Raw genomic sequence first — 20,774 nt, 5'->3', positions numbered from 1 at the left:
CTAATGATGTTCTTTTACGGCGTTTTTTAAAAAACGCCACTAAATGTTCAGGTTTTTGCGACGTTTTAGGATTAGCGCCGCTAATGGTCGATTTTTAGCAGCGTTTGTTTATCAAACGCCACAAAAGATGCCGCTAAAAGCCTGTTTTGGTGTAGTGGGACTAAGTCCCAAAGTAGCCAAGCCATAGAAGGCTCTCTCTCTCTCTCTCTCTCTCTCTCTCTTCACCTTACCATCTCTGACCACTACATATTCTCTCCGCCTTATCCAAAGAACACATCAACACTTGCAACAAGCAAAAAGCAACACTAATTCATTGAGAAATCAATAGATGATACGATGAAGTAGTTGTTGATCTTGGATTTCTCCATTTAAAAAAGCTTTATCACCTTAATAAGATGTTAAATATATAATATTATTTATAATTATAGTATATAAAATAAAATATCAAATATTTATTAATATTTGGGTTGATTTTAGACTAAAATGTCTGTGAAAAGTCCAATCCATTTCCAAAACATATTTTTTAATCTAAGTTAATACTTTCGATCTCGTATTTTTATTCAAATTCTCTTAAATATTATACTTTTAATTTTAAATTTAGATGGTAGCTGTATTTTATTTAAAAGTTTCAAATATTCAAATCTTTATTTGGTAAAAAGTAAAATCTATTTTTATTTTGCTATGGAAACAACATATATTTTATTGCCTTTTAGATGTTTCTAAAACCTTGCATGTCACTTTAGCTGTTCAAGAAAGAATTGTTAAATTAATCCAACTTTACAATTGGTTTTAACAAGTGACATGTGTTTTATGAATTACGGCTACAAATAGGAAACCGTTCTTAGCATAATTACCCATGGATAATTCATATATGTTTCCGATTTTTCTTAATTTTAAAATTAAATAAATTGATTTTTTAAAATTCTTCTAATTCTAAAATTGAGTAATTAAGGACAATTATCACTGTGCTCACTTCTTCTATCAATTTATTCTACTTTTAATTGGTATAATAACTCTCAATATTTACGTATTCGTCAATTTAATTTTAATTCTAAAATTTAACCCTCCACATTTATATATTCTATCATTTGTTCCTCATTCTAAATTTGTTGATATTCTATAAGAGTTAAATTTATTAAATTTTTAGAATCATAATCAAAATGGCAGAATTTATAAATATTGAGGGTTAAATATGTTATTATATCAATCAAAAGCAAGATAATTTGATGGAAACAAGATAAACGCTATGCTTATGTCCTTAATTACTTATTTTTAAAATTGATAAGTACCAAATTACCCCACTTTTTAGAGAGATTAATTTGCTAAATTTTGAAATTGAAAGAGAGTACCAAAAATATTGAAGAAGGACAATTAAATGTATTTTTAATAGTAGGAGGAAATTTAGTTAAGAGTGAAGACAAAGGCTACAGTTTATAAAATTTGAATCTTGAACCGGTTATATGCCCATGTATAAAAAAAGTTAATTGTATGAATAAATTTAGGCTTAAACTCTGGGTTGACATTAAAAAGACTATTGATTTTGGAACTTGGTCCTTTTATATATCCCAAAATCACAAATATTGGTTAGAAGAAAGGGAGAAAACAAAGAATGAAAGACAGAGATGAGAACATGAGAATTCACGCAATCACCCGGCTGTAATTGTACAACATATGGAAAACGTCAACTCACAAATCCAGCCCTTCCTCACACATATATATATATATATCATGAACTGCAAAGATAAAAGTAATAAATTTCTCCCAACTCATCAGTTGTGGGATCAATTAAAGGCCATGGATGGATATGTGGTATGGTTTTCCCTTGTAATAAAACACCTCACATGATGGAGCAAGGGTCTTGTTGATGAGCATATGGCAATTCTTGATACACATATAAAGGTTGATTATAAGGCCATACATAGGCGGCGGGGGGCTTATTCTCTTCCTTCTTTTCACCGTCGACGGCACTAACGCTCACTAGCTCCGCATGCCCCACGCTCTTCCTTAGCCGACTTGTTAGCTGAACTGCGTCCACCCCATCTCCTGTTACCTCTATTTGGCTCTTGTCATCTCCTTTCAATGAAGCTGACTCCACCCCTATGAATCCCATCAATAAACACAGCAACGTTAAATTCTAATTTCATCATAAACTTTAATACATTTTAATTGAGTCATCATATGGATGATTACCTGAGAAACCGACTACTACCTTCAAGGCCTTGGAGCGGGATTTCTCGTCGCTCATAGTCACCTTCACTACCATCTTTTGCTGCAAAAAAGAACAACTCAATTCAAACTCTTCATGGTATTTGATATCATAAACACATACTCTACTTTCCATACCTTCATGGTGTCAAGAATACAGCTGTTTTAGTTTTCCAAGAGAGAGTGGCAGAAATGAGGAAAATATAGAGAGAGGAACTACTTGTGCTGTTTGTTTTGTGTGGGAAAATATGAGTTGGTCAATTTATAGAGGGTGTGTTGTGAGTTTGGCCGATATTTCTGTGAAAGCTCCAGGAAGAAAGCTGTTGACCCTACCAAGTTTTACTTCGTCACCTCTTTCACTCCGGTCCCCTACTTTCTTTTCATCAATTTTTTATATAATATGAAGTCGGTTTTGAATCTTCTTCTTCTCCATCCAAGCAAATAACACAAGGTCATTCATATTAATCGTATCATATCAATGTATATATTGGCAAATGAAATTTTAATTTAGAGGACAAAGAATTGTGGCTCTTTTAAGTTGAATTCTCATCTAATACTTTTTTTTTATAGATTTCACATGATTGAAATCATAAATATATCCCCACAATAATGTCTTTTATTTATAAAAAATATTATTGATAATTGCTCAACTAACTTATACCAGATTAAAGGATGATATCATATCAATAAGGGTGTATATATGTATTTGATTTTGTTGATGAATCTTGATAGCTTCAGGATTTAGCTGACTAGAATCCTTGTGCACTAGGAAATAATTGTTGAACAAGGGACAATGCCACGAAGGAGTAGGCAGTGATCTTGACCCCAAAAAATGATAGATTTTTCATTTAATCCATTATATTTTTATGAAATTATATATTACTATAATAATAAAATTATATTTTAATACCCAAAAATTTATGATTCATCTTGGTCTCCTTTTAAAACAATTTTTGATCTTGTTGGCATAAAATATTTAAATTTGATTGAATTGGACTTAATTATTTATTTTTATTAAAATTTAGTTATAAAATATTTTAAAGGATAAAATTAACTTTCAGATTGATCCCGTAGAATAAAATTTAGGAAAACATCCAAAATGAAAGAATTAGAATCCATTATTACATAACTTGTGGATATATACAACTTAATTAAATGTGTCATTGTCATGAAATAGGCATAGTATAATTATTTTAAAATTCTAAATCCATTTGCTTTATGCATTAAATTGATGGTTTTTAAGTAGTTTTTGTTAACAGTTGTTTTCATTAAAATAATGCGTAATCTTTTAAATGTGTTCGGTTTTGTATTCAACAAAATTTAAAGTTCTTTGTATTCTTTTATTTAAAATAATATTATATTTAGAAAGTTACCTAATAATAGATTTGGGTATATTTACTTGTAATTATTGTAATTGGTGAGTTCTAATTAATTGAGATTGTTTAAACAACTTACGTAATCGTTGATCTTGTGCCAGATCTTGAGTAGCTTTATCGAGATCAAAAGCAAATTGTGCAAAGGCTTCTAATTCAGTGAATTGGGTCAATTCCAATTTTGATTTACTAGCAACTTGTTTCATAGCTTTAATTTGAGTTGCGGATCCTGCTCTAGAGACGGAAATCCCCCACAATAATAGCAGGTAAATAGATCGGGGATAAGAATATTTGTCCATCTGTAATGCAAATCACATTAGTAAGAATATACACCGAAGCGTCTCCCGACTGGGTCTCAACTATTGGTAAAGCAGTCATGCTTCCTTCACCTAACCGAGAACTTGATTTAGCGGCTCTTTCGAAAAGGCACGAATGTAAATAAAAAACATCTCCTGGATAAGTTTCACGACCCGACGATCTTCGTAATAGGAGTACCTAATTAAACTTTTCAATTCTTAGGGGAGGGTGAGAATTGAAGTAATTACACAGGTAATTACACCCTAATTCAATTTTAAAAAATGTTTTTTTACACAAGTTCTAAAATTATATTATAAGCATAACATGTACAAGTTTTTGGATGATTATGGCAAAAAATTTCTAATATTATAAATCTTAAAAATATATATTATTAAAATAATTTGTTTATTTTATAAAGTTATAACAAAAATTCTTATTTAAATCCTAAAAAATTCTTTAAGTTATGGCCAAAATTATAATAACATGTTATAAATGTTTTATAATATATTTATTTATAAAAAATTTGACAAAGTATGAACATACCTATTTACGGGTCCATGCTATATATTATAAAAATAATATTTGTATTAATTTTTCTTATCATAACTTATTTATAAAAATAACTTGTAAAACTAATGAAAATTATATTATTTATAACAATTGTTATGAAAGTTTTAGACAATTTATAAAAAAATTTATAAAGATTAAATATTATAATTTTATATTATATTGAGTTAATTTACATATTATGAAACGGGATATAACCTAGCATAAATCTTTTTCCAAATTAAGTTTATATAAGTTTTTATAATTAAAGTTATAGATTATTTGAACTGTGAACTTAAATATTATAAGGTTGATACTAATTATGCAAATAGAAAATATTTTCTTACACCATATCATGAGATATGTTACTATTTGAGAGAGTGATGCTAGACACAAGCACCATAAACAACTCATGAACTCTTTAATTTGACCCATTCAAAGCTTTGAAATGTGATTGAGAAGACATTTTTGTTATAAAAATATTTCTCATATTAACAATATCAACTTAGTATAACATAGAAAAAAAAAAGGTGGATCGTACTTGTATGTTACATATTTTATAACTTCAATCATAGGTAGAATTGAGATGACCCATATACTTCAAAGAGTACATGGAAGAATGAGATCTTGATAATCCTAATTATGCAAATTCAAAGTCAGATGATGTTGAACTCGATCAAAGACTCACAAAAGATAAAGAAGCATATGTTAAATATTAAAGATGGAATAATCCAACAAATATCCACTAGAACAATTAGATAAAATTGCATATGACGTTTATTTTTCTTGCTATTTTTATTATTAATCATATTATCATTTACTTTTAGACTAACATAATACATATGATGATTTGATTTTAATTTTGTTGTTTTAAAATTATTTTTATCATTCTAATAATTTCTATAGTAATTAATATTTTAAAAAATTATAAATTATATAACTACGTAATTACAATCTGTACTACCAAACAGGACATAAAGAATTACAATGTAATTATACCCGTTAGCCAAAGACATCTAGGAAATTACAAGAGAGTGTAATTACTACCCTAATAATTACACTTTCATTCAATTACTCTATGTTGTCCGAACAATCCAAAATAAATATTCTTATGAACATTGAATAATTTCTCTCTCGAACAACAAACAAAACATATTCATGTACATATAAATAAAAATGTTCATGTACTGTATCAAGCCAAAAATGAAGATTATGATAACATTTTTTAATTTTACAAATTTTATTTTCTAATTAAAGATTAAAACAAATTAAAATTTTTAACTTCCTAAAAATTAAATAAAATTGCATTTAAATCAAATAAAAATTTATTTAAAATAAATATTAATATTATTAAAAAGTATTTAAGTATTCTTAATTTCTTCTTCTTCTTCAATCTATCATGTTAGTCGTTATTTTAGATGTTGATCTTTTCTTCAATTTATCTATAAGCTCGTCTAACTTCTAATATGATAAATTGTCTTTTAATGTCCATTCATTTGTTTAATTTCACAATAAAAACAATACTCTTTTCATTGGTAAAGAATCAACCTTCTATAAAATTGACATTTTCTTTGTCATCCTTATAAAATGAGTTACCTTTTATAAAAGAGTGTTGGAAAAATCTTGTTAAGAAAACACTTATTTAGTTACAACAAAATTTAATTTTTTCTTAAAACTGAATCGTTGTGATATTTATAGTAATAAGTCTAAACTAGAATTATACTTGTGTTTTGTGCGAGGCAGACTCAAGTTCATCCGCCATATAGTCATACATGATACAAAAATAAACAAGTAGCTCACTTGCAACTGCAACTCTAGCGTAGTCCCCTTCGTCAGATCCTTCTTCTACTATCAAAACGCCTGAGGATGAAAAGTACCAAAATAAGTTCATTTAAACTTAGTGAGTTCTAAAATAGACACAATTAGTTTTACAAGGATTCCAATAATCAACAAGCATGAGTACTCGTGAGAAAAGAACACCAAACTTTTTCGTGGAACTTTGTTATACAGAAGTAATACGCTAATTGTCATCCATAGTTCCTTGGCGGCAACACTACTCCAATTTAACATAACACATACAACATTCAGGCGGACACATTCCGCCTACTTATAATCGTCTCCCACAACCCTACATGGTTATCAACAACTCATCCTTGTCCCAACCTCGCACCCATATCTTAGAAATCAGAAGCACATACCGGTCATATTTATTTTCATTTCATATCCTTGTTAAGTCGAACACATATTCTCCCACAAGGTTGGGTTGTGATCTGCCAGTCCGCTTTGCAATATAGTTTCCCTATCGGAGGCATCACATATAGTTCTCCCTTCCACAATTTTCACATATCATAAATTATCTGGTACTAGGCTCGTGCAACAAGGAGGGTGTTTTTACATCAACAGTAATCATACTCACACACACGTCCAGACACAACACATCAATTCATTTACAGTAAGAGCAACTTACCGCACACAACCCACATATAATGAAAGTTTCATAACTCAAAGGAAGTAAGAAAGAACTCACCTGTACAGAGCTGGATGCGCTTTCACACACTCTCTCCAAAAGCAATATATTTTCCTAAATTTTCAGAAAAATCAATCTATATAGCGAATTAAAAAATTATTTCAAGATATATAGCTGTTTAATTTAGTCCCTTTCGATGTGTGACAATAGTAGAGGATTACATAAGATATTTTTCTTTTCTAGTCGAAGCTTTGGCTTTTATACATAAATGGAGATTAATATATTAAGACATTAATTATTGAGTTTAATAATATAGTTATGCTCATCGTATGGGTAAAATTTTGAATTCATCCTATATTTATAGTATATCATTCCAAATTACACAGTTAAAATTTTCCTTTCCAAATCGAGCAAATAAGTATAATATTTAATTTATTAAAAATTAATGCGTATACTTTATATGAATTATCCTAATCAAATTATAAAAATAATGAAAATGTGAGAATGATTGAGTTACCAAGTGAATCCTCTTTCTATATATAAATATAATCACTTTCTTGTTGACAATGACTCCCATCGAGGAGCGACAAAAGGTTTCTTTTTTCTTTTGCTTTTTCTTCCAAAAGGAGTAACAAAAGTTAAGAAACTCAAACTCGTGTAATTAATATAGTGGAATAATTAACACAATAAAGCATGTAGAATAAGGAGTTGCTGAATGTGAACCCTCTCTTTAGATAGTATTCAAGAAAGGAAGTAGGACCAAGATGATATAATAATAATATATGTGAGGCAATCTTTTTCTTTAGATGTTTGCGGTTACTTTAGATTAAATTAAATAGATAAAAGAATGAAATTCAAAATTTTATATATATATATATATATATTTCGAGGAGTTGAAGAAAATATACGATACCACCTTTGATGACCAAATTCCCCGTAGAATCACTACAACCCCCCCCCCCCCCATTTAGTTGTCTATAGGCAACAATTCGCCATATAATCACTAATTTAGACACCATTAATTCTAGAGTTTGTATGACCCGAATCTCATCACTTGTTAAAAAAATAAATACAGTGACAAAATAAGGGGATCTGTGGGGGCGAGAGGCCGGGGGCCGTATAGAACTATACTTCTATTATTTGACTTTGATTAGAACAGGGTTTTTCAACCCTTAAATAGATGTAGTCGAAACTCCTATTGTATCATTCGTTTGTCAACTTTAGTTAATTTCTTCTCATCTGCCCGTGATTTTCTCCCGAAAAGGTTTTCATGTAAAATCTATGTGTTCTTATTTTTCTTTTCTTATTACTTTGCAATTGTTCTACTATCATTATGGACGTTTATTTTAGCAATCAAATTATCCTACTAATCTCTCACTAAATCTATTTCAATTTTTGCCATCTCAACTTGCAAAACATAGATTTCACTAGCACCCAGTTACTAAGAATGAGGAGTTGCAATCTTACCTCTTAACTAGGACAATGCTAATAGTTAACCCAATCCTATAAAACCTACAAAATGAAGTTTAGAATAATAGGTTGAAAGCAAAGAATACAAACAAACATCAAAATCGAACAAAACCATCTCAAAAATCAATGAAAACCAAGGTCAAATTAAAGAAATGGGATTAAATCAATGAAACTCAATTATAGAATCTCTAAGATTCAAGATACAACTCTTACGCAAAAGAGGGAAACTCTTAAAGAAGAGAGACATTGAAAGTTGTTTAAATCTTATTTAATTATCAAATAATTTAATTAAAATGATCTTATACTAGCTAAGTTAAAATATTAAAAATCTATTATAATTAACGATATAATAAAACCTTTTTTTTATTTGTACCATAACCTATTAGTAAAGTTTGAAATCTTCACAACTTACTTCTTTCAAATTTTTTAGTGAAGGTACCAAGTATGTCCCTTTATTATAGGAAATCATTCAAATTATTTCTTGTACTATTAAATAGATAAATTTAGTTTATGTATTAATAAAAGGATTAAATAAGGTTAAATTTTAAATGAGTTCAAAATTGAAGGTTTAAAAATCTCTTTTACTGTTTAACAATTTTAAAATGTTATTTATTGTTTAATAGTTTAAAATTGACATTTACTATTTAAACAAACATCTTGTTCTTTCTTCAATAATTTTTGATCTCTAGTGGACCTCTCAGTAAGATTCACACCCAGATGAAGTTCTGACCATCTATCAGAGAATAAAGAACGAATGGATCTTGTAAGATTTCTAAGAAATTCTTCGATTTCTTCCGGAAGTAGGTGATCATCCATCCGCTTCTCATGTTCTGTGAATAGCCCGGACATTGAGGAATATCCAAAAAAACACTTAGGGAATCGATCTAATTCTATCTTCGTTCGTTCTGCTTGGAGAAAGGAAGAATTTGATTCTTTTTACTGATATATAAATTAAATTTATCTATTTATTAAGAGAGCAATTAATTTAAACCAATTTACCTACAATAAAATTTACCATAAATTTTCTTCTTTACTTTTGATAGATGGTAATCTTTTGTTCTTGCCTCGATAAATAAATGATTCTAGAAATATTATTTATAGGATTTATTTTCATATAAGGTATCATGATTTTTTTTTATAATTAATCATTACAAGCAAACTAATTTGAACAATTTAACTTGTGTCAAACTAATTAATTAATTAACTCAAGTCAACTTAGTGTCTTTTTGGATGGGTGGTGTGTTTTAGTCAGTGCGTTTAACTCTATTTTTGTATCACGCCACAGTGATTAATTTCACTGCCACCGCTATTTTTACCCTAATCGAAGATAAATGCACCGCCCATCTAAGAAATCCTTAATTAACTAACTAGCTCAAGTATAATTTTCACATACTGAGACTCAAATCTAGATATTCAAAGTTGTTAAGTACTCTTTTTTTTCTGGCACAACCAAGCCCTCCCATTGGCATGGAATAGAAATTTTGAGTTTATTTGAAAAACGAAATTGTTGGAGTATATTTTGATCAATTTTATTATATTTTTCCTTAAATTTTTTATTTAGATTAAAAATAAAATATAATTATTTGTATGTATATAATATTAAAAATAGAAATTAAACTATAAAGATCGATAAATCTAAACAAATATATTAAAATACACCTATATAAAATAAAAACCATAGAATAGAGGATCTCTATGGCGTTAGGGCACGCGGTTTAGTCCTCTCTTGACCGAGTCTGACTCCCCTCCCCCTACCCACACGCCAAATATGATGAAGAAAGAAGCCTTTACTTTTTCTGTTATGACCTTTTGGGGTCAAATACACTGTGAACTTCAATTATTGCATAGACTTCATGTAGAAAGTAAACCCTTTGTGTGTACAATTTATGATTTATTCAACCATAGGATAAGAAACGTGTATTTGGGAGAGGAGAATATTATTATTTGAAATTTAATTCAATGTTTTATATCTCATCTTCCAAGTTGAAAGCTTTTACTTTAAACACATCTTAAGCTAATTTATTTATAAATGTATAGAGTTTTAAATTTTGTGTGTGTAATAAATTAAAGACAATAATTATAAACTTTTTCAGCTTCAAAATCCATTTAATTCTCATAATCCTCGAATTGGAGATTTTAAATAAATAAATAAAAATTATATATAATTCAATTAATTCAATACAAAATATAATAGATTAATAATTATTTTGAAAAGAAATCTGCTTATAATATTTGCAAATAGCAAAACTCCACTTTGTTTAATGGTATATAGAAATAGGATTGAGTAAAATTGATTCAACTTGAAAAATCAGGAAAAAATTCAAATTTTAAATTATTGAATCGAGTTAATCAAGTTAACTTAAATTCTTTTTTAATTTTAAGTTCGAATTGAATTTTCGAATAAAATAGGATAATAAAATAGGATTCATCAACTCAATTAACTCAATTTTTTCATTCGATTCGATTGAATGCTCACCCTTAAATAGAAGTTCTGAAATAAAAATAGGATCAAATCATTATTTGATATTAGAATTTGATAATTTTTTATATTGGGTTCTAATTTTTTGGTTTAACTTAAATATAAAATTTGGCAATTATTCTCACATTAAGGCTTGAACTTGACAACTTTTCTCATATTGAGACCTAAATATTTTTTATTCAAGTTAAGCCTTAAATTTGACAATTGTTCCCATATTGAAGCTTGAATTTAGGGTTTTCAATGACTAATTTAGATAATAAAAATCAAATCCTAATGTAAGAACATTTGCCAAGTTTAAGACATAACTTGAAAAAATATTTAGACCTTAATATAATATTTATCAAATTCAGAAATTAACTTGAATAAAAGTATTCAAACCTAATATAAAAAAATTTTGTCAAATTAAATTTTGAAAATGTGATTTAACCATATGGGTGGGGTTAATTACTTTCTCAACATTAAAAAAATGAATGCAAAGGTGAGGATGACGATATGAAATGATGTCATGTCAGATCATTTCTCATTGGTCAATGGCCAGCTGCTTTAAACTAATCATTAAATTAGATGCAAGCTTTGCAATGCAAACTCATATTGTTTCTTTCTCTAACCATAACCATTATATCAAAAAAAAAAAACATACATATTTTTCTCAAATAATGTGAAAAAGACCAATAATTAATTTCTTTCCCATTTCTTATCATTAATTTATACAAAACAAAGTGCACTTCATACTAATTTTTTTGTTTAAAATCAAACTAAATCAAATTTGTACAGTTCAGGGACTCAACTTTTAGAATTAATTTTTCATCTTTTATGTTTTTACTTTTACTTCATTCTATTTTATTCGAAAATTGTGGTACTTCTTATTTTAGTTTATTAGTTGTAGTAGTTTATGTTTCGTTTTCTTTCAAACTAGTGATTATTTTAGTTTTTAGTAGCGTTATGGTATATATATATATATATATATATATATATATATATATATATGAGATTTATTAAGGTAGATGTCAAATTTATTGGGAAATCATGATAAAACACTATGATGATGGTCACAAAATTAAACTAAAATATGATGAAGATGATAGGTCATTTCAGACTTGGTTTTTTATGCATCACAATTGTGGTGGGTCTCTTGAAACTATTGACAATGATTTCTAGGTTGACCAAAGTTTGTTGTCAAGATCATCTCATTATGGTGAGGCTGGAATGTAATTTCCGATGGTTTGATCTAGATAATGCATCTCTAATTTATTTAAGATCGGTTTATAATGTTTTCTTTTTTGAGTATATAGTTGTTTATAATATTTTATTTATCGTTTGTACCATATATTTTATTTTTCATTCCTATTCCCCTTAAAAAGTCAAATGAAACTAGTTGTATGTATACGACGGAAAACAGTATATATAAAATATATGTAGGATTTAATATGTAATTTGAGATTTTTTTTTAACATTAATCTCATTATAGGTTCTTATTATATCTGCTCTTTTTGATGCAATACTTAAAACTACCCATAACCCCTCCACAACCCTTTAATAGGAGAATAATGCACTTCAATGCACTTGAACCCACGTCTTCACTTGTATTGCTGCATAGAATCTCTAGTTAGGGGAGGATCCAAATACTTTGTCGTTGTTATATGCAGAGTTTTGGGTGCAAATCCATGATCTGCCTCCATGGCTGATGTCGGAAGTTATGGCAAGGCAGTTTGGTTCTTTTCTGGGAAGTTTTCTTGATTATGATTGTCTGCTGCGAAGCAGTTCATGAGGATTAAGTTCCATTTGGATGTCCGAGTTCCATTGAAAAAGATCGTGTTGGGGGTAGTTGGACTGTATATGCTAGGTTTCAATATGAAAATCTCAGCATGTTTTGTTTTCTGCATGGGAAGCTTGGGCATCGGGAGAGCTTCTGCCCTCTTAAGGTGAGAATAGATTCAACTAAAATTATGCTTGGGTGGAACGTTTCATTGCATGCTTCGGTGAGAAGAGGATCCTCAATGGTAAGCCAATGGTTATGGGAGACGGATGGAACAGTTAGTCAGAGGGTGGATAGGGAAAGGAGTCTGGTGGGGAGTAATTTTGGGGATAGTGTTACGAATATTTTGTTGGACCACCGGCACCCCTATGGTGCAGCGAAAAAATAATAATTCGGCGATCCTAACCAGGAATCCATGTGTGAGGAACGAATCGGGGTGAAAAGGTTGCGAAATTACCTAATGTTTATTCAGAGTAGACAGCAACGCCTCAACAACGAGTAGTCTGATCTGCTGTTGAACCAAGCCGCAATCTATCGTGATCCCGGCCTCTATGTAATCCACCCAGTTGACTATGAACTGAAGAAATCCCCAAAACAGTTTTGAAAGTGTTTTTTCTTTGACGGCTGCTAGACCCAAGCAAAGGAAAAACGAGATCCTTATAAATCTTTTATTTTTAGGGTTTTTAGGAAATAAATAAATATAATAATATTTTAAACCGAAAATTATAATTACATTAATTATAATATAATTTTGGTAAACCATATATTTATTTGAATTCATATGCTAACCAAATTCATGTCCTCATTATGCGTACAACAACCTTGTACATAATGTGTTAGAAATTTGATTACCGAATTAAATTAATTATATTCTATAATTAATTTAATTTAAGCGACCCCCAAAAACAATACCATCTATGGCTTATTCCATTCATTTCAACTATAGAGTGTGACGTTGTAGGTTCATGTAACGTTAGCAGTAATACTAGAACGATTCCAATGTTACAAACAATGAGTGGCATCTAGCAATACATCATTGCTACCTAAGTCACAAGAGATCATGATTCGACATAAGCTTTTTATGATTAACCTTTTATGCAATAATCCTTAAGTTCTTTATCTCTGGATTGGACACAAGTCATGTAATAGTCACACTTGCATAGTCCATTCCATGTTCCTTGATATCTTAAGCAGACTACGATATACAAATAAGTATGACATCTCATATCAACTTATTTGAGCATGGCCATGCATTTCTAGTCTCATTTAATCAAGTGGCCTAAGATATTACTCCCATTATGTAGGAGGGACTTATTCTATATCGACCAACCATATCCCTCTACATCGATTGTGGTATATCCAACATCAGCCCTTATAGAACAGCCAGCTACGGTGTACGTTTGACTGTATCAAGATATACTACTCATGATGTTGGGATTATGATGATCTTAAGTCTGAGGATCATATACATATTAATCACTATGAGTAATGTCGTGACAATTACATAATAATCCAAGAAACATACTCATAATGGGTCAGTCTAATATGTTGTTCTCTAACACACATATTCATGCATCGATTCTGACATTCCATATCAATGACAACTCTTTATCATCAATCAATTGCATGTTAGTCTTAATGCATTACCGTTGTCCTATCCAACAATAATACTTGAATAAGGATCTTTTAAGAATAATCATATTATTCTCAGGACATTATTATAAAATAGTTTATTAATACACACGTAAAAGAAAGCTGAAATAATTATGGTAACGCCTTATATTAATAAACATGATAAATCAAGTATGTTATTACAATCATCTCATGATTGATCTTTGGGCATACTCTAACATATTTATCCTAATCATAATCAAAATTTAGTGGGGTCCACTAGATACTAATTGGCTAAGGCAAAGGTAGAAGTATTTTACTAGGAGAATGATTCGAAAGTTGATGCATATAATGATTCTAGGCTAATGGAGTTGGGTTTAGATAATGAAGGGTGTCCTATTCAATTTGTTGAAGGATAGAAGATACAATGAGTGCTCGAGGAGATTTCCACTAAGGTGATTAAAGGCGATGTTGGAGTGTCAGGGAAGGTCAAGTTAGATTGGCTAGCTCTGCCATACAGGGCAGCTAGGCGCAATGAAAACCTTAAGTTGGAATGTCCATGTGTTGGGGAGACCACGGGCTGTAAATCGTCTCATGAGTAAGCTGAAAGAAATAGGTCCGTCTCATGAATAAGCTGAAAGAAATAGGTCCCCAAAGTATGTTTCTTATAGAAACAAAAATTAGTATGAGAAGAATGAAAGCTGTTAGGAGAAAGTGTGGTTTTGCTAATGGAATTGATGTGAAAGTAACGGGTTCTAGAGGAGGGTTATCGTTGGGTTGGAGATAGAATTATGTGGTTAGTTTGTGAAGTTATTCAAAATATCATATAGATGTTGATATTTAGGATGAGTAGGAAGGTTTGTTATGGTGCTTTATTAGTTTTTTATGGTTACCCTAAAAAACGATTACGAAGTAACTCTTGGGATCTTCTTCATCAGTTGGGTCAAGATCAATCTGTTCTGTGGCTGGTAGTTGAGATTTTAATGAGATAGTTTTTTTATTTTGAAAAGAAAAGTGGACAACTGAGAACGGAGATGTGTATGAAGGCTTTTAGATCTGCACTACAAGATAGTGATCTAAGTGATTTGGGGTTTACAAGGTGCTAGTTCACGTGAGAGGAGGGTAGATTAGTGGCAAACAACATTCAGGAGAGACTTGATAGGGGTGTGGCAAATTCAGCTTGGTGGAGTTCTTCTTTAGATTATTCTATAGTTCATTGGACACATTCTTTTTCTGACCACTATCCGATTGTAGTAGCTACAGTAGGGTGAAGAATTGGGCAGCGAAAGGGTTTTTGTAATCTCTATTTTGATGATAATTGGTGCTTGGAGAGTTCTTATGAGGAAGAAATACGCCAATTCTAGTCTTCATCTGTGGACGATTTGCCTTTAAAATTGATTGGGTTGGGAAGAAAGTTAAGATATTGGAGCCATTTAGTAAAAATGAATAGAGTGATTAATAAACAAAGGCTTGATCTCAGAATGAATGAGCTTTATGAAAAGGAGCCAGATGATGATACCCTCGTTGAACTGACATAGATTCAACTTGGGCTAAATTTAATAGATGATAAGGAAGAATTGTTTTGGGAAAAAAGAGCTCGTGTTATTGACTTTCTAATAGAGACAGGAATACTACCTTTTTTCATAAGGTTGCAAGGGGCGAGTTGCATATTTGAAGAGGAAAAGGTTTTGAAAATTATCTCTAATTATTTCATTGATCTTTCCATGGCCACTTCTACAAGGGATGCTTCACAGATTTATGCTAATGTTCACAAAAAAAATTTTGTGTCCTTTTCGACCAGAGGAAGTTTGAGTTGTGGTTAAATCTATGGAACCTTTTAAAGCATCAGGTATTGATAGTTTCCCTGCTCTCTTTTATTAAAAAAATTAGCATGTTGTAAGGAATAATGTTATGAATTATTGTTTGGTGGTTTTTCGTAGGGAGGTTGTTGTTGAGGAGATAAATAAGACTTATATTGTCTTGATCTCGAAGGTTAGTAATCCCTGCAATATAACGCAATTTAGACCTATTAGATTGTGTAATGTTTTGTATAAAATCATTGCTAAAGTAATAGTTGGCGGAATGAGTGGCATATTGAGAGATTATGTTAATGAGGCTCAAGGAGCTTTTATACCTGGCAGACAGATTTCAGACAATGTCCTTGTTGCATATGAAATTTTGCATTCCCTTAAGATAAAGAGATCGGGTAAACAGGGCAATTTTGCGCTTAAGCTTGACATGAGCAAATCTTATGATAGGGTTAAGTGGGATTTTCTAGTAGGATGATGCTACATATGGGCTTTCAAGATAGTTGGGTGACGTTGGTTATGAAGTGTGTGACCTCTGTTTCATATACGATCGGCGAAAATAGTGGTACTAGTGAATTAGTTTTACCTTTGAGAGGTTTGAGGCACGGTGATCCTCTCAACCCTTATCTGTTTTTATTGTGAGCTGAGGGTTTATCGTCTACGCTCAATGAGGTAAAGACGACTAGGTTAATGAAGGGGGCTCGAATTGGAAGGGAGAGGTTGGCCATAAATCATTTATTCTTTGCTGATGATTACATTATGTACAGTAAGGCTTTTGGAGAAGGTGATGAGAATGTTCATAAGGTAATTTCTGAATATGAAAATGCTTTGGGACAAAAGGTTAATTATGATAAGTCTTTTATTTATTTTGGAGATAATGTTGGATCAATTGAGTGGGAGATTGTGGGTAGCCTATTAGGTGTTCGAATTTCGAAAAACCCTGAAAAGTATTTGGGTTTATCGATAATGGTTGGGAGACGTAAGAAGTAAGTGTTTGCATATTGTTTGGATCATTTTAGCAAGAAAGTAGAAGGTTGGGAGCATGAGATTTTTGTCAATTGGGGTGGGGAAAAGGTCTTTATTAAATATGTTTTGCAAGCTTTGCCTGTCTATGCAATGCAATGTTTTCTATTGCCAAAAATGTTGTGTAGCCAATTAGAAAATGTTCTCAATAGGTTTTGGTAGAGGAATAACAAATCTCGATGTAGTATACATTGGTCTACATGGCATCCACTTTGTTTGCCAAAAGCGAAGGGAGGGCTAAGTTTTTTTGATTTGTCCAAGTTTAACATTATTAGCCAAACAATGTTGGCATATAATTACCCATCTTGATAGTTTGTTGGCTAAAGTTTTGAAAGCCAGGTATTTTCCATAATCAGATTTTATGTCAGTTAGATTAGGTACTTAATCTTCTTTTACCTGGAGGAGTATCTTAAGCACAAGAGGCTTAATTGAAATGGGAGCTGGTTAGAGAATTGGTATTGGGGATGGTGTCAACATATGGAATGATTCTTGGATTCCTGGATCGAGAAATGGAAAAATTCAGTGCTAGAATATAGATGTTCTATTTTCTACAATGTCCTATTTGATTAATTCAAATACGTGTACGTAGCTTGAATGATGAGTTAGATCCATTCTTGAGACCAATCAAGCTTAAAAGGTGCTTTAAATCCTGCTTTCATGAACGAGACCTCCAGATACTTTGGGGTGGTACTATGAAGGGTCGGGGGAATACTCTTCTAAGAGTGGTTACAAGTTGCTGCTTGATGAAGAGTTACATACTAGGAGGGTACATCCTATGGCTATGTCTACTCCAATTATAATGTTTTATACAAAAATGTGGATTTTACAACTTTCAGGGAAAATTAATATTACACTCTAGAGGTTTTCTCATAACTTCTTACCCATTTTCAGGAATTTATCAAGGTGTATGCTGTATGTTGATAAGTTGTGTCCTCTGTGGAAAGAAGTTGAAGAAACAATGGATCATTTGTTGAGATCGTGTTCTGTCTCTAAGCAAATGCTGGTCTAGCTGAAAATCAGGGGTACTACCTGTTTCACAATTTCTAAATTACAAAATTTGGTTAGCAACGGTCTTCAACCAAGAAAATGATAGAGAAAAGAAGGTTATGGTAATTTCTTACTGGCAGTTTGGCATGTTCGAAATAGATTGGTTCATGAATGAATTAAACTCAATATGCAAGAGTAGGGGATGTTTATTAAGGGTTGCCTGCTGGAAATCAAGGCCCTTGAGGAGTTGAGGCCATCTAGTTTCCTACGTAAACAAGAGATCTGGGTGCCCCCCGATTCGAATAACATAAAACTAAACTATGATGCTTCTCTTAACACTAGTACAAACACCTTTACATCTAGTATTTTAGCCAGAAACGAATTTGGAAAAATTATGGCTGCGTGCACTTACCCGCATCATGGCATTGCTAATGCTTTCATAGCTAAAGCAAGGGCGTGTAAATAAGCAGTTGCCTTTTCCTAAGACTTAGGGTTACGATTGATACAGGTGGAAGGGGACTCACTCACAGTCGTTTAGAAATTGAACACTAGAACTCCTGACAGATCGGTATTAGGTCCGATTATACAAGATATTAAGAAAAGAATGGGTTGTTTTTATAGTATTACCTTTTGCTTTGTCGATAGATCGACTAATGAAGTGACTCGCGTTCTTGCGAATGGTAGGCGTCATCTTTTGACGCCACAGTATTGGATAGAGGAAGCTCCATCAACGATGGAACACGCGACGACTATGAACTAGAAGAAATGGCTGTCATGGAGGGTAACAATAAAAACTAAGAGCTTTGGGTTTTTGGAGACTGCCTTATTTTTCACTCCAATGGTTTCCAAAGTAAGATTTCTCCCACGATTCTTTTATTGGTGGTTCATAGAGGGGGCAGGTGAGTAAGAAGCAAGAGATCAACAATTAACGATTCTTAACAGCAGGTATGCTATGCCAAAACACAGGCCTTTTCTCTCCTTTTGGCCATCAACAAGGCACTGCCTTTTAGCTGTTAAATTCTTTAATCACTGAACTCCTTCTTCAAACTCATCTGATCCTAATAGTACCTTCTATCAGGTTTAATTTCTGATGTGCAGGATCCATAAGTATGGCAAGCACAGAGCATACTCTTAAACTTATGAGAGATTTTCTTCCATAGAAATCCTATTTTCAACTAAGAAGAGATGAAAGGGATTTAGAAAGCCATAGATTTTTAAAACTCGTCTGGGTTTTATTTCAAAGTTCACTCTTATGTTACAACTGACTCTTCTCCATCATTATATAGAGGAGGATTAAGATAAGCAGATAAGAAGGAATCTGCTTTTTCAGACACAAAGGACATGACTCATACATAAAGGACATAAGCAAATAAGGAGGAATCTGTTTTTTCAGATACAAAGGACATGACTCATACATAAAGGACATAAGCAGATAAGGAGGAATCTGCTTTTACATTAACCTATCTATTATTGATACATCTGTATCCGTATCATAGTCTGTATCAATATCAGAGGTGATGTTGAGTTCTTCCACTTTCTGTCTTTTCTTTTCACAGGCTCTGTAACTCCTAAGTTCCATCTTTTCAATCCTTCTTTCCAGGTCATCTGGTGGTATCACATCATCATTATTGCTTCTGGGAAGTGGATCTTGTGAAACACTTGGTCCTTTTTTCCAGACATGCGTGTCTTGAATTATCTGGCTGCAATGCATAGGATAATCTTGAGACCATTCTTTTGGATCTGGTATGTTGGACCAATACTCATTCAGAGCTTCTTTCAGCTGGTTTTGATAGGATGTCGGTGGATCCCTTTGAACATCCCATGGTGCTTCTCCTGAAGGCCATATTTCTGAGGGAATTATCTTATTAATCTGGCACAAATATTTCTGAATTTTCTTGAGATCAAAAGGATTCTCATAAACCTCTTCAAAATATGTATTATGGATCCAGGAACTAGGAAGAGAGGCTAACTGTGTCGCTGATCCATTTTGCATAAAGTATTGAGGTTTATAGAAGATGATTACTATCCATTGAACACGGGTATTTTTGTAGAATTCAAACATGAGCATATCTACCTAATATTCTAAAGGATAGAACCATTTTAAAAATGTGGCTAGGTTTTTCATCTCAGGAGTTTCTTCATTGCGGACTGCCATGGTTAAGAAATGTTGTAGGTCAGGCATAAAGAACTCTATCCCTATGTGAAAGAGATGAGTTAAATACCAAAACATCCATTTCAATTCTTCAGGAAACTCACCAAATTGGAACTTGATAGGGTTTATAAATGGGTAATCAGGATGAAGTCCTAAAGGTTTAAGAAATAATCCTCCAAAATTCCTAAAGACATCTAATTGATATGATAACATCATGTTCGTGGCTTCTTTATGGAATTTTTTCTCTAGGATTAGACTTAAGACTTCCGGAGGGTGGTCTGGATGGGAATTTGGTTTACAGGGAAGGGAAAAAGGTGAAGGTGGTTGCTGGATTTGTTTCTTTTTTCCTTTTGAGGAAGGAGAGGGTTGAAACATGAAAACTTCAATAGGATTTGAGGTTTGAATTTGAGTGGGTTTTTCAGTGGTTTCGGGTAACCTGGTGAGAATATCTACAAGAACATTGTCTTTCCCTTTAATGTGAATAACATCAAAAGAGAATCTGGAAAACCATTCTGCCCACCTGAGAAGCTGGGAATTAGGAACTTCTTTCTGTTTGAACTTTAACATCTTTGGGAAGGATGACATGTCCATTTCAACAAG

The 20,774-nt window shown here is 31.7% G+C and overlaps 1 protein-coding gene across 1 annotated transcript; it reads right to left on the bottom strand.

The window, feature by feature from the left end:
- Positions 1–1,637: 1,637 nt before the first annotated feature.
- LOC105799434 (hypothetical protein) lies at positions 1,638–2,486 on the bottom strand. Its single transcript, XM_012629988.2, has 3 exons — positions 2,344–2,486; positions 2,191–2,269; positions 1,638–2,097 (listed from the first exon to the last, which is right to left on the bottom strand). Exons 1-3 carry the CDS (start codon positions 2,347–2,349, stop codon positions 1,838–1,840), a joined length of 345 nt encoding a protein of 114 aa, XP_012485442.1. The 5' UTR covers positions 2,350–2,486; the 3' UTR covers positions 1,638–1,837.
- Between the last annotated feature and the right edge of the window lie 18,288 nt (positions 2,487–20,774).

Source organism: Gossypium raimondii, chromosome 7 (genome assembly GCF_025698545.1).
Source record: "Gossypium raimondii isolate GPD5lz chromosome 7, ASM2569854v1, whole genome shotgun sequence".
Lineage (NCBI taxonomy): Eukaryota > Viridiplantae > Streptophyta > Magnoliopsida > Malvales > Malvaceae > Gossypium > Gossypium raimondii.
This window is presented reverse-complemented; position numbering and strand designations above follow the sequence as displayed.